At 40.2% G+C, this 14805-nt stretch overlaps 1 protein-coding gene across 5 annotated transcripts in view; it reads right to left on the bottom strand.

Annotated features, from left to right (window-relative positions):
• Positions 1-750: 750 nt before the first annotated feature.
• Positions 751-14805, bottom strand: part of PSEN1 (presenilin 1) — a 67146-nt gene continuing 53091 nt past the window's right edge. For 3 of the 5 annotated variants that reach the window (XM_019969173.2, XM_019969175.2, XM_019969174.2), the window contains exons 10-13: positions 12103-12132; positions 11842-12015; positions 3300-3418; positions 751-2001 (exon numbers count right to left, since the gene is read on the bottom strand). In XM_019969173.2, coding sequence (XP_019824732.2) covers positions 1846-2001; positions 3300-3418; positions 11842-12015; positions 12103-12132 — 479 coding nt within the window. In that variant the 3' untranslated portion in view covers positions 751-1845. The remainder of the gene's footprint in view (positions 2002-3299; positions 3419-11841; positions 12016-12102; positions 12133-14805) is intronic. The other 2 variants (XM_019969176.2, XM_019969178.2) reach the window with 1 other exon arrangement.

Here is a 14805-nt window from a genome sequence, read left to right as displayed (position 1 = left end):
CCATGGCTGAGGGCTGGCTGTGGTAGAAGGGGTGTGGCCACCATGGCTGAGGGCTGGCTGTGGTAGAAGGGGTGTGGTCACCATGGCTGAGGGCTGGCTGTGGTAGGAGAAGGGGTGTGGTCACCATGGCTGAGGGCTGGCTGTGTTGGAGAAGGGGTGTGGTCACCATGGTTGAGGGCTGGCTGTGGTAGAAGGGGTGTGGCCACCATGGCTGAGGGCTGGCTGTGGTAGGAGAAGGGTTGTGGTCACCATGGCTGAGGTTGGCTGTGGTAAGAGAAGGGGTGTGCCTGGCAAAGCTTCATCCAGAGGTGCCATGTGCCCACAGCCAGTGACTCTATTTCTGTTCACTGTCCAACTGAACTGTTCAGCGGCTGAACTTGGCGGCCCAGCTCTTGCAGAGGTACATTGAAATGAAAGGTAGGGAAACTGCAGAACACTTGTTGTGAGTTGCTTGAGGAATCACTCGGATCCTCTCCTTCACAGGACGTGGCCTCATCTTGTCCCACTGGCTGCTGGGGGCCTCTCCTCTCTCCTCTTGGCGGCTGGTTCTCCTCCAGACTCTCGGTTCTCCCTCAGCTCACCAAGGGAAATAACGGTGTTCTCCAAGCTTTGTACAGATACAACTGAGTCGTAAACTTTATAAACCACTGGCTTTTGGCTATTGGCTCAAATTCCGACCTACTGTAAAGAGACAATGGGTTGTAGTTTAAAAAAAAAGAAAGAAAGGAAAAAATCAGGACAGAAAAGTGCTTCACGAGCAATTTTACTCTTCTTTAATTCTACTGTCTTTGGGCACACATTGCATTTTGCTATTGAAGAAATTATGACAGCAGGGCTGAGAGCACTGATTCATGACAGATTCTTTGTGCCACACAAAGAGCAAAATCCTATGACAACTGGACCATCTGCTACCACAACAGGGCTCTTATTCACCACACAGGACAAGTGCTCGTGAGGGGAGTAAAGGGAGAGAGAGGGAAGGAGGGAGGCACCTGGAGGCAAGTGAACCTCCCAATATGCCTACAAATTAGGAATTTGTTGGAGAATCCAGAATTTACCTAAGGGTGATAGGAAATGTTGAGTTATAGTCCCATTATTTCCAGAAATTACTGAATTTGAACCTGAGGTTAAGACTTTTAAGATAAAGCCACCTCAAATAAGTTCAGACTGGCCTTGGGAAGAAACGGCAGCCACAGATAGTAATGAGCTTCAGTGCTTGAGAAGAAGTGTCAAAATCAACCTATACCTCTGACTTGACTCAGGTGAAAAAAAGTCTTATTTAAAAATAGTAAGTCTGCAGCAAAAAGTCTGAAAGTTTGAGTCCCTTCCCATCATTCCATTTTGCTGCTGGTGCCTGCTCTCCTTATGGTATCTCCCAAAAAGGTTCAGAATTCAATACAGATTTATTAGGTTGATTTTCAATATGTAGCTTAAGATGAAGAGTCCTGTTTGGTTTAAACCATTTCACTTAACCTCCTGGTAATGGTAGTCCTGAGAGTCTGCAGCGTTGGTAAAGTCCACCTGTGACCACAGGTCAACCTGCTGGTGGGAGCACAGCAACTTTTTGGCCCATGGCTTTGCCTTGTCCTTGTCCCTCAGATCTGGTAGTTTCTGCATTGAGGGACTCAGTTCACCACAATGACGTGTTCAAAACCGTTTTCTGTAGAAGCCTCCTTCCAACGCCCAATAGTGCAGGTGGTCAGGAAGACTTGGAAGGAAGCTGCAAAAAGTCCAGCTGGGAATCTTGACTTTGTTAGATGTGGACACCGGAAAATCACCTTTGTCCGCCCCAGATTTTATTATAGTCAAAGGAGAAAAATCCATGAGATTCTAACTGTAAATATGCTAGATATAAAACTGATGGAATGCTAACTGGTCCATAAAGGGCTGAACAAGATAATCTGTGGCAAAGTAGAAAATAAGCCCAAAGGTGATAGAGACTGGAAGAGCTGGTAATGCTTTCTTGAAAATGGCGAGGAGCAATAATGTAAGGCACAAACCCTGTGGAGAAGGGGGGAAAAAACACAAATGCAGACATAATTACGCAAGTATTCTGTGCAAATCAACTCAATCACAAATCTTGGTCTTAATTTAGTTAACTGGAGAAAGGGAGCGGAAAAAAAAAAAAATAATAATTTAGTTAACTGAATACACGGTCCTTTGAGGTTAAATTTTAGAACAAAAGTTTTTTCACTGAATCTGGAAACACTTATTTTTCTTCACAATAGAGATTATTATCCATATATTATTGATATTTCATCCCCTAATTCTAGGTAGGGAATAGAATCTGAAAATAAGCAAAATGAATTTTTAAATAAATTAACAATACTGAAATTTCTATCTAAAATATTGACTTGGCTACTGTAGGTTTAGTTTGGCTAGCTAAAAATCCCAGAGGTGAAGAATATTCTTTATGCTGTCTGGGGGCAAAGAAGTGCTCGTGGAATAAACCAACAAACGTTTGTTTATAAACTGTACAGTCTTTTCTTGTAAACACAGAGCAGCTATATAACACAGCCCATTTTTTTACCCTAGTTAACTGAGACACTAAAACACATCCAGAAAACTAACCTCAAAAGAGAAATAAATGAAAATTCTAACTGGTCATATGCCCAAGATAAATCACAAATATAATCACAAAATAAATACACAAGTAAAGGCTCTCATCTAACCTTTCATCCAACTTCACTCATATACATATATATATACACACACACACACGAGACATCACACCTCCAGCAAAAACAGCAGTAAGAAATATCTTATGAGTTACTTAAAATCACAGTTCTGAAAGCTTCAGGCTCACACTGTGACTCTATAAGCAGAATCTACGTGTGATCAGGCACTATGTTAGCTTTTCTTGCCTCATACTGCCTGCCCAGAGGACACTGGATGTTGCAGGTCGTGGCGTTAAATGCAAAACTGCCATCAAACCCACACTAAGTGAGGAACTGCTTACCCCTTTAAGACTGATCTAATTCTCTACACAATTATTTATGCTGCCAGGCTTGAAGCAGTGGTTCCTAGTCAGAGGTGCTTACCAGAATTTCCTGGGGGAACTTAAAAAAAATACACAATTAAAACAAATAATATCTCAGAGAAGCACTGTTTTAAAAGCTCCCAGGTGATTTCAATGTGTGGCCACGTGGAGAAACTATTTGGGTGAGATCCAATTATTTGTTTTTAAAAAGCTCCCCAGGTGATTGGAACACTCAGCCAAGCTAGGGTTAAAAGAACTGCCTTTTAATCAGAGTTTTGAGATAAGGAGTTCTAACAGGTTTTAATCAATGTATACTTACAATTAATATGGCTACAAAACAGGCTATGGTTGTGTTCCAGTCTCCACTGGCTGTTGCAGAAGCTTTACCAACCAGAACACTGTAGAAAATGAAATCTCCTAATCCAAGCTTTACTCCCCCTAAAACGGAAAGATTATGAATATAAAAGTTTGTCACTCTTTGCTATGACTTCACAAATTAAAAATGTGCCCCCTCCCCATCCCACACTGAATGAGAAGTCAGTAAATGATATTATACAGTTAGGCTTTAATTAGGTTTTCCTTTTTTTGGGGGGGTGGTTTCTGTAACAGGATGTTCAGATGCTATACTATAGGGCTGACTCTGAGGTCTTAACAGTAGATGCTGCTGTTATATATAAAAAATAATGACAGTAAATAGTAATTGTCATCTATTGTTGCCTAGTTTGTACCTGGCACTTGTTCTAATAAACCCTCACAAGAAGCCCTAAGAGATAGGTATCATCTCCTTTTATTTGAAAAAGTTTCACTGAGGTATAATTTATTTCATAAAATGCACAAATTCAATGACTGTAAAAAACTTGGAGTTGTACAACCATCAGCATAATCTACCACATTTCCATCACCCCACTTAGATACTTGTGTTTCAAGCCTTAAGCAACTGATCTGCTTTCTAACTCTATAAATCTTACTTTTCTAGACACACAGAAATGGACTCATAATATGAAGTTTTTTTGTGACTGGGTTCTTTCATTTAATATAATTTTTAAAAGTTGAAGTATAGTGACATTCAAAAAACCAAGATCATGGCATCCGGTCCCATCACCTCACAGCAAATAGATGGGGAAACAATGGAAAGAGTGATCGACTTTATTTTCTTGGGCTCCAAAATCACTACAGAGGGTGAATGTAGCTGTGAAATTTAAAAATGCTTGCTTCTTGGAAGAAAAGCTATGACCAACCTAGACAGCATATTAAAAAGCAGAGACATTACTTTGCTGACAAAGGTCTGTCTAGTCAAAGTTATGGTTTTTCCAGGAGTCATGTATGGAAATGGATGTGAGAGTTGGACCATAAAGAAAGTTGAGCACTGAAGAACGGATGTTTTTGAACTGTGGTGTTAGAGAAGACTCTTGAGAGTCCGTTGGACTGCGAGGAGATCCAACCAGTCAATCCTAAGGAAATCAACCCTGAATATTCATTGGAAGGACTGATGCTGAAGCTGAAGCTCCAATACTTTGGCCACCTAATGCGAAGAACTGACTCATTGGAAAAGACCTTGATGCTGGGAAAGATTGAAGGCAGGAGGAGAAGGGGGTGACAGAGGATGAGATGGCTGGATGATATCACCGACTCAAAGGAAACAAGTTTGAGCAATCTGTGGGAGCTGGTGATGGACAGAGAAGCCTGACATGCTGCAGTCCATGGGGTTGCAAAGAGTCAGATACGACTGACTGAGCAACTGAACTGAGCTGATGTACAATGTTGTGGTGGTTTCAGATGTACAAGGTGGTTCAGTTTTTTATATATATATATATTTAGATTGTGTTCCATTACAGGTTATTACAAGATGCTGAATATAGTTTCCTGTGCTATATAGTAGGTTCTTGTTGTTTACTATTTTATATATAATACTATGTCTCTATTAACCCCAAACCCCTAAATAACCCCCACCCCACAAGTTTCTCTTTGGTAACCAAGTTTGTTTTCTGTCTGTGAGTCTACTTCTAGTCTGTTAGTAAGCCCATTTGTATACTTTTTTAAGATATCACATATAAATGATATCACATGATACTTATCATTCTCTGACTTACTTCCCTTAGTATGATAATCTCTAGGTCCATCCAAGTTGCTGCAAATGGCATTATTTCATTCTTTTTTATGGCTGAATATATTCCATTGTGTATGTATGTCCCACATCTTCTTTATACATTCACCTGTCAATGGACATTTAGGCTGCTTCCATGTCTTGACTACTGTAAATAGTGCTGCTATGAACATGAGGGTATATGTATCTTTTTTGAACTAGAGTTTTTGTCTTTTCCAGATATATGCCCAGGAGTAGGGTTGCAGAATCATACGGTTACTCGTTTTTTAAGGAACCTCCATACTATTCTTATATAGTGGCTGCAACAATTTACATTCCCACCAACAGTTCAGGAAGGTTCCCTTTTCTCCACATCCTCTCCAGAATTTATTATTTGTAGACTTTTTGATGATGGTCATTCTGACTGGTGTGAGGTGAAACCTCACTGTAGTTTTGATTTGCATCTCTCTAATAGTGAGTGATGTTGAACACCTTTTCATGTGCTTGTTGGCCATCTGTATTAACATAATATTTTTGAGGTTTATCCATGATTTTGGCATGTATCTACAGTTTGTTCCTTTTCACTGATAAATAGCTTTTCATTGTATGGATATACTATATTTTGTTTATCCATTACCAGTTGATGGACATTTAGATTGTGTTCCATTTTTGGCTATTATGAATAATGCTGCTATGAACATCAGTGCACACATCTTTGTGTGGGCAGACTGCTTTCATTCCCACTGGGGAGATTCCTAAGAGTGGATCTGCTGGGTTATGTGGTAAATTAACATTTAGCCTTTTGACAAGCTGCCAAGTTGTTCTCTATGACGGCTGTATCTGTGCATTCCCACCAGCAGTGCACAATGCTTCTGCTTTCTTCAGTCTTCACCAGCACTTGGTGTTGCTGTTTTTTTGATTAAAGCCATTCTGAATCATGATGTTGAGTATCTTTTCATGTGGTTATTAGCCATTATATTTCTCCTTTGAGGAAATGTTTATTAAAAGTATTACCCTATTTTTAAAAATATCTTCCTATTATTGAGTTGTAAGAACTCTTTTTATATCCTAACTACAAATTCTTTAACAGGATTTCCAAATATTTTCTCTCAGTATGTAGCTTTTTTTCCTTTTTTAAAAATTTTTAATTAAAAAAAAAAAAAACTTACTTATTTTTATTTGGCTTTGCTATGTCTTAGTCAGAGCATGTGGGATCTAGTTCCCTGGCCAGGGATTGAACCCGGCCCCCCTGCACTGGAAGCATGGGGTCTTGGCCACTGGACCACCAGGGAAGTCCCCCAATTTTTAAAATTTTTTAAAAATTTATTTTTAGCTGTGATTGGTCTTCACTGCTGCACACAGGCTTTCTCTAGTGCGGAAAGGCAGGGCTACTCTTCGCTGTGGTGCTTGGGCTTCTCATTGTGGTGGCTTCTCTTGTTGCAGAGCACAGGTCCTAGGAGTGCAGGCTTCAGTAGCTGCAGCACTCAGCACGTGGGATCTTTCTGGACAAGGGATCGAACCTGTGTCCTCAGATTCTTAACCACTAGGGAAGTCCCCCTTTGCTTTTGTTAATACTATCTTTTTTTAAACTGTGGTTAAATACACAGTTCAGTGGCATTAAGTACATTCACACTGTTGTGCTACCATCACCACCATCCACTCACAGAACTCTTCATTTCGCAGAAGTGAAAGTCTGTATCCATTAAGTAACTCCTTCCTCTCTCCCTCCAGACCCTGGAAACCACCATTCCACTCTCCATCTCTGAGTCTGACTACTAGAGGTACTTCATTCAAGTGGAATCATACAGTATTCATCTTACTGTGACTGGTTTATTTCACTTAGCATAATGTCTTGGATCATCCATACTGCAGCGTGTGTTAGATTTTCCTTTCTTTTTGAAGTTGAGTGATAACCTCATTGTATGTATACACCACATTTTGTTTATCCATTCATCTGTCAATGGACACTTAGGTCGCGTCCATCTCATGGTCACTGTGAATAGTGCTATGAACATGAGTATACAGATACCTCTTCTCTCTCTCTTTTTCAGCTGTGCCATGTGGCTTGTGAGATTGTAGTTCCCCAACCAGAGATCGAACCCTCATCCTCAGCAGTGAAAGCACAGAACTCTAACCACTGCCAGGGAATTTCCTAAATATCTCTTCTCTAAATGGTATCATTTGAAGTTTTAAACTTTGACAAGGTCCAACCTATCAATTTTTTCTTCTATGTATCACTGTTGTATGAACAAACTCTTTGCCCAACCCAAGGTCATGAAGTTTTTCTTCTAGAAGTTTTATAGTTTTGCCATTTACATTTCAGGTTATGACACATTTTGGGTTAACTTTTGATTGTGTTGAAAATATTATATCCCTTTGCCACTGAATTATTTTAGCACCTTTGTAAAAAAAAAAAAAAAAAATCACTGACCATAAATATAAAGGTTTACTTCTGGACTTTCAGTTTTGTTTCATTGGTTTACATGCCTATCCTTGTGCCTGTCTTGATTACTGTGGTTTTAAAGTAAGCTTTCATTGAAATCAGATTGCTTAAGTCCACCATCTTTTTTCTTCTCTTTCAAAACTGTTTTGGATATTCTAAGTTCTTTACATTTACAAATAAATTTTAGGATCAGTTTATAGAAATTAACAAGCTGATTCCTAAAACTTACACAGAAATGCAGAAGTCCTAGATTTTCTATTGTCAAACAATATTTTTAACTTTTCAAGTTCTTTTCAAAACTATGGATTCAAAAATACTCTTTGACTTGAGGCTCAACAGTAACCCATTAAGCTTTACAACTTGGTTTTACCTTTCTGGTTGTTAAGTAACTATTGCCAACTGAAGTTTGATCCTGGTCTTAAAGCTTTGTTGCCTGAGATACTTCTGGAAGACAGGGGTTGAAAGCCCTGAGAAGCAGGGTCTGCTCCAGATGTGTGTGAGAAAGGAGCCGGGTGCTGGTTAATAAAATCTTACTGAGTAGCCAGCATTTCTTTTTAAGTTGTAGAAGCCAGAGTGAAGTCTTCCTTAGTGCAAAAAATAAACCATATGACCTGTGAAATTCAATGCTCTGAATTAGAGAGTCCGTTATCCTTTAACTTGCTAACCTTCCCAGAATGATGAATACTTCCACCAGTTTCAAGTGTGCAACAGAGCCCAACTCATTCTTTAACCCTCAAATTCTTCAGCTACAAGATGGGGATTACAGAGCTATTTCACAAGGTTGGTATCAGAGTTAAAAATAATACAGAAAAGTTCTTGGCACACACAGTGGCTAAACAAATGACAGCCTTAAAAAGACTTGATTCCAAATAGTGCTATAAGAAACTAACTGAAAGAAACTAAGTTCTTCAGGGAAGGAAAAAAAAAGCTATAAATTTTAAAAAATAATGCAGATGATGGACTTCCCTGGTGGTTAAGAATACGCCTGCAAATACAGAGGACATGGATTCGATCCCTGCTTCGGCAGGATTCCACATGCCATAGGGCAACTGGGCCCATGCTCCGCAACCAGAGCAGAAGCCACTGCAATGAGAAGTCTGTGCACTGCACAGCAGTGCTGTGCGGTGCTCCTGCTCGCTGCACCTGGGGAAAGCCCAAGCGCAGCAACACAGACCCAGCACAGCCAAAAATAAACACATACAAATTCTAGCACACAAAATGATACTCAACATTATTAGTCATCGGAAAAAGGCAAATCAAAACCCTGATGAGATACCACTTTCCATTCACTAGAATGATTATAATCAAAAGACAGACAATAAAAAATATCAGTGAAGACGTGTAAGAACTGGAACATATGAACAGTGCTAGTGGGAATGTAAAATGGTGCAGACACTTAGGAAAACCATCTGGTAGTCCTCACAAGGTTAAATATAGAGTTATCATATGACCCAGCATTCTATTTGTAGGCATAAACCTAAGAGAAATAAAAACATATGTCCACACAGACAGGTACATGAACATTCGCAGCAACAATATGCCTAACAGCTCGAAATGGAAAAAATCTAGATGTCCATTAACTGATGAATGGATGATAAATGTGACATATCCTTAAAATGGAATATTATTTGGCTACAAAAAGAAATGAGGGGGTTTCTCTGGTGGCTGAGGGGTGAAGAATCCACCTGCCAGTGCAGGAGACATGGGTTTGGTCTCTGATCTGGGAAGATCCCACAAGTTGTGGAGCAACTAAGCCCATGCGCCACAACCACTAAGCCTGTGCTCTAGAGCTTGGGAGCCGCAACTACTGAGCCCATGTGCTACAGCCTGTGCTCCGCAACAAGAGACGCCACTGAAATGAGAAGCCCTTGCACCACATCTAGAGAGAAGCTCAAGCAGCAACAAAGACCCAGCACAGCCAAAAGTGAATCAAAAAAATAGAAAGAAACCAAGTACCAGCACATACTATAACATAAACCTTGAAAATATTATGCTAAGTGAAAGAAATCAGTACAGAGAACCATATACTGGATGATTCCATTTAGCTGAGTGGCCGGAAAAGGCAAATCTATTTTGACGGTACATTAGTTGGTTTTTTGGGGGGATGGGAGTAATGAGTACAGGGTTTCTTTCTGAGGTGATGAACGTGTTCCAACATTAGCTTGTGGTAATGGCTATACAACTATAATAAAAACCACTGCACTGCACACTTTTAAAGGGGAAGGCAGGATGAGAGGGATTGATGAGGTAATAGTAAACAGTGTAAGGTTTCTTTATGGGGTATTGACAATGTTCTAAAGTCAACTGTGGTATTCTGTGAATATATTAAGGCCATCACTTTAAATGTAGGGCTTCCCTTGTGGCTCAGCTGGTAAAGAATCTGCCTGCAGTGCGGGAAACCTGGGTTTGATTCCTGGATTGGGAAGATGCCCTGGAGAAGGGAAAGGTTACCCACTCCAGTATTCTGGCCTGGAGAATTCCATGGACTGTATAGTCCATGGGGTCATAAAGAGTTAGACACGGCTGAGTAACTTTCACTTTCATCACTTTAAGTGGGTGAATAGTATAGTATGTGAGTTATGTCTCAACAGAGGTTTACCAAAAAATAAACAAAAACAATGTACCATCAAGCTTAAAATTATCGCCTCACTTTTCATATACTGGCTTATGTTTGCTTAAATAATATTATGGCAAATGCTATAGTTAGGCTTCACAGAATTCATTTCAATGGACAGAGAAATGTAGGTGTATTTTATTAGCAAAATTAAAATAGACTCAGGAGAATTCCCAGGTGGTCCAGTGGTTAGGACTCTGCAGTTCCAATGCAGACCACTGAATAAACATGTTGTACATTTCTAATTAAAAACTCTCAGTGTTCAGTTTTCTGATTAAATTTTGATTTTGATAGGGCTGTTTTGGAAGACACACATGTCTTTACATACATATCAAATTCTATTGTAAACTGAGAATTTTCTGTAAGTAACCACAAGTCTGGTTTACTTGTGCAGAATAAACCACTAATGAAGAGATGGTTATGTGTGTGCTGGATGCTTAGAAGAGAAAAGAATGTCAATTATTAGTTTATACTGGTCCCAGATAAACGAAACATTAATCTGAAGTTGGAAGGGACAGTTTTGTGGTTTTCCTTTAAAAAGAAAAAGTTACTGATGAAGGATGCAGATCATCGAGAGAGAGACTCTTTAAGTAGGAAAAGCAGGACAGAATCCCAAAAAAGTAGGAGAGAATCCCACTGCTGTCATGCTCAACCGCTATACTGCTGACTTCTTTTGTTTCTACACATCATTGAGAAAAGAAGAGACAGAACAGAAGAGGCAACCTAATTACAGTGGTAACTCTGCAGGCAGAGAGGATACCAGCAAAGGTTAAGTTCAAGCCTGGCTAAAAGAGGAGGTGATTGCGTCTGGTTTCCCAGGAGTGTGAAAGGTGCAGGCTGCAGCTGACTCTAACATCTGGAAAACTTACCCAGCACCACAGTCATGGATCTGCCCAGGTTCTAACCCAGGTAAAAGACTAAGGGTGAGCTGTAAGAACCGTTCTGCTCAAACTAAAGGACAATGTCAAGGTCACACTTAATAGTGACTAGAGAAGGGATCTAGATGTCTGTTTCTTTCAAACTACTTAATACTTCTGTATGTTTTAATCAAGAGTTTCACTTCTGTGAAAACGAAAACACTGAGGTAACTTGGTTGGGAAATGTGCTAATCTCTTCTTATTCAGTAAATCACCTCTCTAATACCAACTCAGGAGGTGACTGAGCCCTAACCAGTGGGCTCTACGGGTTAATATCCTAAGAAGCCCTGAGTGCTGACCTGAATCTGAGCAATTACACACCTCAGACACTGAACAAACTTTTACTGCACAGAACCTAAATCCCCTTGATTTTCTTCAAAATTAATAAAATGCAGTGCTTGCCAAAAAAGGGTAGGAACAATGTAAAAGGGCAAAACATTTAAATTCATGGGTCTCTGTGCAGCAAAGAACGAAATATATTAATGACATTTTTGTACACCTTAAGTTTTATTGGAATAATATTTAAAAAAATTTTTTACCTTACAAAATCAATGCCAAAGGTCAAGGATATTATCAAATTATTAAGGGATAATTTTAAAAAATCTGAGGGGTAGAATTTGGTCCATTAATAAATTTAACTATGAGAAAAGCAGCAACTATTGTTACTTCTCAGTAAAAACTGCACTGCTGTTTAGAATTAGACTGGAACACTCTGACTCATGTTATTTTGGGAAGAGTATGAAACTGCAGCACCTTAAAAACCCAGGACTCGCATGACTTGCCAGTGTAGAGAAAGGCACATACTTTCCTCTGGGTCCTCACTGGCCAGGATGCTGCTGGAAAGGTCCTGAACGGCAGATCGCGACTCAGCTGTAGAGTGATGAGGCCCCAGGCGACTGTCCCTCTGGGCTTCCCACTCTTCGCTGAAGCCACCATCGTCACTCTCTGTCACTGGGTCTTGTGACTCACTTTCTGTGCCTTCAAGAAAAAGTGGGTATCGCAGCTGTAATACTTGGAAAATTGTCTTTACACCTTTAAGAAAATTACATGGGAACAGTAATTTACCTGTCGTCGTAACTGGTGAGTTGGCTGGCCCTTAAACAACAAATCAAGGGTTATTTCAGTGCCCGCTGGTTGCTTCCACAACAGCCATTTCTCCCCTTATTTCCTGAGGGCAGAGTTGTGATTTATTTGGGTTTCCACCTCTCACCCATGACTCTGGTGGTTAATTCTGTTCAGTCCGAACTAAGCGTGGTCACCCCACCCTTCCTCTTACCAATGAATGCTCTAAGGCTGTGGGGCTCATATCAGCCAATGTGTGGTGAGACAAAATCTGCTGCAAAGTGGGGGATACTTGTTCACTCTTTATGAGACTCAAGGAAGCCACAAGCAGCCCTTCGTTCCCCTGGATGTTGTCTTATCTGGATATGATGCCTGGCAGTGCAGCTGTCATCTTGTGACCATGAGGAGCAGCGCGCTGAGGACCAAGCCCACATGTAAGGACGGCAGAGCAGGAAGGTGGGAAAGAACTCGGACCCCTGATAATTACTGAGTCATAAAATGAGCCAAGACTTCTGGTCACATGAGAGATCATTTCCTCTGATCTTTGCAGCTGATGGCACTTGCTAACTGACGGCATTTGCTAACTGATGGCACCTGCCACTGGCTTCAGTGACTAAGTTATAAAAGCAGACCACGACTACAGGGTGAAGGCTGGGAAGGAGTAAGGGAATTTTTTTATGGGCTAGTCATTTTATTATCATGACTAGGTCTGACTGAAAACGGTGAGTATAACATGATTGTCTCCAGAACCTTCCATACGTCAAAAATAATTAAAATAACATAAGTCAAGTTGATAATATTTTTTTCTCACTTATTTTATTTTTTATACAAGTAATGGATGCTCAAATTTATTCATCTACCACGAATAAATGAAGCTTGTACACTTCTTACTTGTGTGGACTTTTGGACTTTTTTTTGAGAGAGGTTCTAGCAATTTTGTATTTTTAATTTGTATTTTTTTCCTTAACCAGGCCTCCATAAAACCTGAATCTTCTCTGAGGTTGTTTATAAAATCATAAAACTATAAGATTTAGAAATAAAAACAGCAGTCCCTGCCCTATCCTTCCTCACTCCTGATCCTCATCCTACTTCCAACCCCTTTGGCTGTTTATTTTGGCATTTACCTCCATAATTAATTACAAACAGCATATTCATAGTGCTGGATACAGGCAACCCCTGAGTTCTATTGTTTTTTCCTCTTACAGACCTATACCCCTTTGCTCCAATCTAACTTCTAGTTCCTGTAACACACTAGTTTTCAACTGGGGGTAGCACCTCCCTCACATGGGGTGGTTGGAAATAACTAGGATGGGGGGAGTTTTTGGTTACTGCAACCTCCAAGCCACTCCTGGCATTTAGTGGGTGAGTGAGGGGCCAGGCATGTTAAACATGCTGCATGGTGTGCAGAGAGGAGTCCACACAATAAAGAGCGCCCACCGAAACACCAAGTGCACCCCACCGAGCGAGTCTGTCCAGCTCCTCCTCCTTTCAAGGTCCCTGACCATGGTGCTTCCCCTTCTGGAAAGCTCTTCCACTCTTCAGCTGGCCATCTCCTATTATCACTTCCTCAGGGAAGCCTTCCTGACTTTCTAGAATAAATGAAAGTCTTCCACTATAGACTTTCATAGCAACTTATACTTCTCCTTTGTAGAGCTTATCACAAACTGAATGAACCGTCTGTTGAACATGTGTGTCTCCCCAAATAGGCTACAAGGTCCACAGGAACAGGACCTCTGGTTCAGTGCCTTATCCCCAGTGCCAAAAAATACCAGGCACATGGTCAGGTACTCAATCTACATTTGTCAAAAGAATAAAATCTTGATGTATAAAAACACACTCAAACTCATATATACTCACAGGTAACTAATCTTTCCAATGTCTTTAGCTTAACAAGGTTAACACAAAACCCAGACCTGGAGCAACTGTTTCCTCTGTTTCCCACTTCTCTACCAGGTCTATAGCTGGTCTAGTCCCAGCCTGATTTACTACCTCGGTCACTGCAGAATGGGCCAAATACCTTTGAGTCCCAAATACTAATTGCCAGTTGAAAGTGTCCTCCTAGCAGTTACTCAAATGCTAAATCAGCAGTTTCTTATCTCTATAAAACCTGAATTCACCCTTTCCTGACAAACAGCATCTCAATAAAGCCCTTTCTCTACTTTTATTTTGCCTTTGTTTGTCTGCTTCCTCATGTTAGTCCTGTTTTTCTTAAAAAAAAAAAAAATTTCCTTTCTTTTTGACTATTGATATCAGGCTGTTATTCCTCAACTCTTTCTAACTACCATTCCTCCTAATCTGTGTTTGCCTTAACATCTTCTGTGGTGTCCACAAGTGGGGCTTTCAATCTCCTATCCTAGGTCATTATTCTTATCCTCCACAAAGTCAAGTCTATCTGGATATTTTATCTTCTTAGCATAAACATCACATCTCAAATCAAATTATATTTAAGTTACCCTGACCTTGTCAGACAAGGAGCTCTCATTTTTACATGTTTGAAGATAGTGCTTAAGACCTTTCTAAAATCATAGCCTCAACTTGAACATTTTCATACTGGTATTAATGGTAGAAATTCTTAACCTAGGCCGATTGTCGGGTTTGGAGCGTGTGAATTCAAGTATTTATCTGTGTCTGCTGGGTGTTACTACAGTTTCCAGGAGATTCTCAAAACAGTTCATGACCAGTGAAAGTACTTAAAATCATTGCTTC

This window comes from Bos indicus, chromosome 10 (assembly GCF_029378745.1).
Source record: "Bos indicus isolate NIAB-ARS_2022 breed Sahiwal x Tharparkar chromosome 10, NIAB-ARS_B.indTharparkar_mat_pri_1.0, whole genome shotgun sequence".
Taxonomy (NCBI): Eukaryota; Metazoa; Chordata; class Mammalia; order Artiodactyla; family Bovidae; genus Bos; species Bos indicus.
The sequence above is the reverse complement of the archived record's forward strand: the minus strand, read 5'-3'. Positions and strand labels throughout refer to the sequence as shown.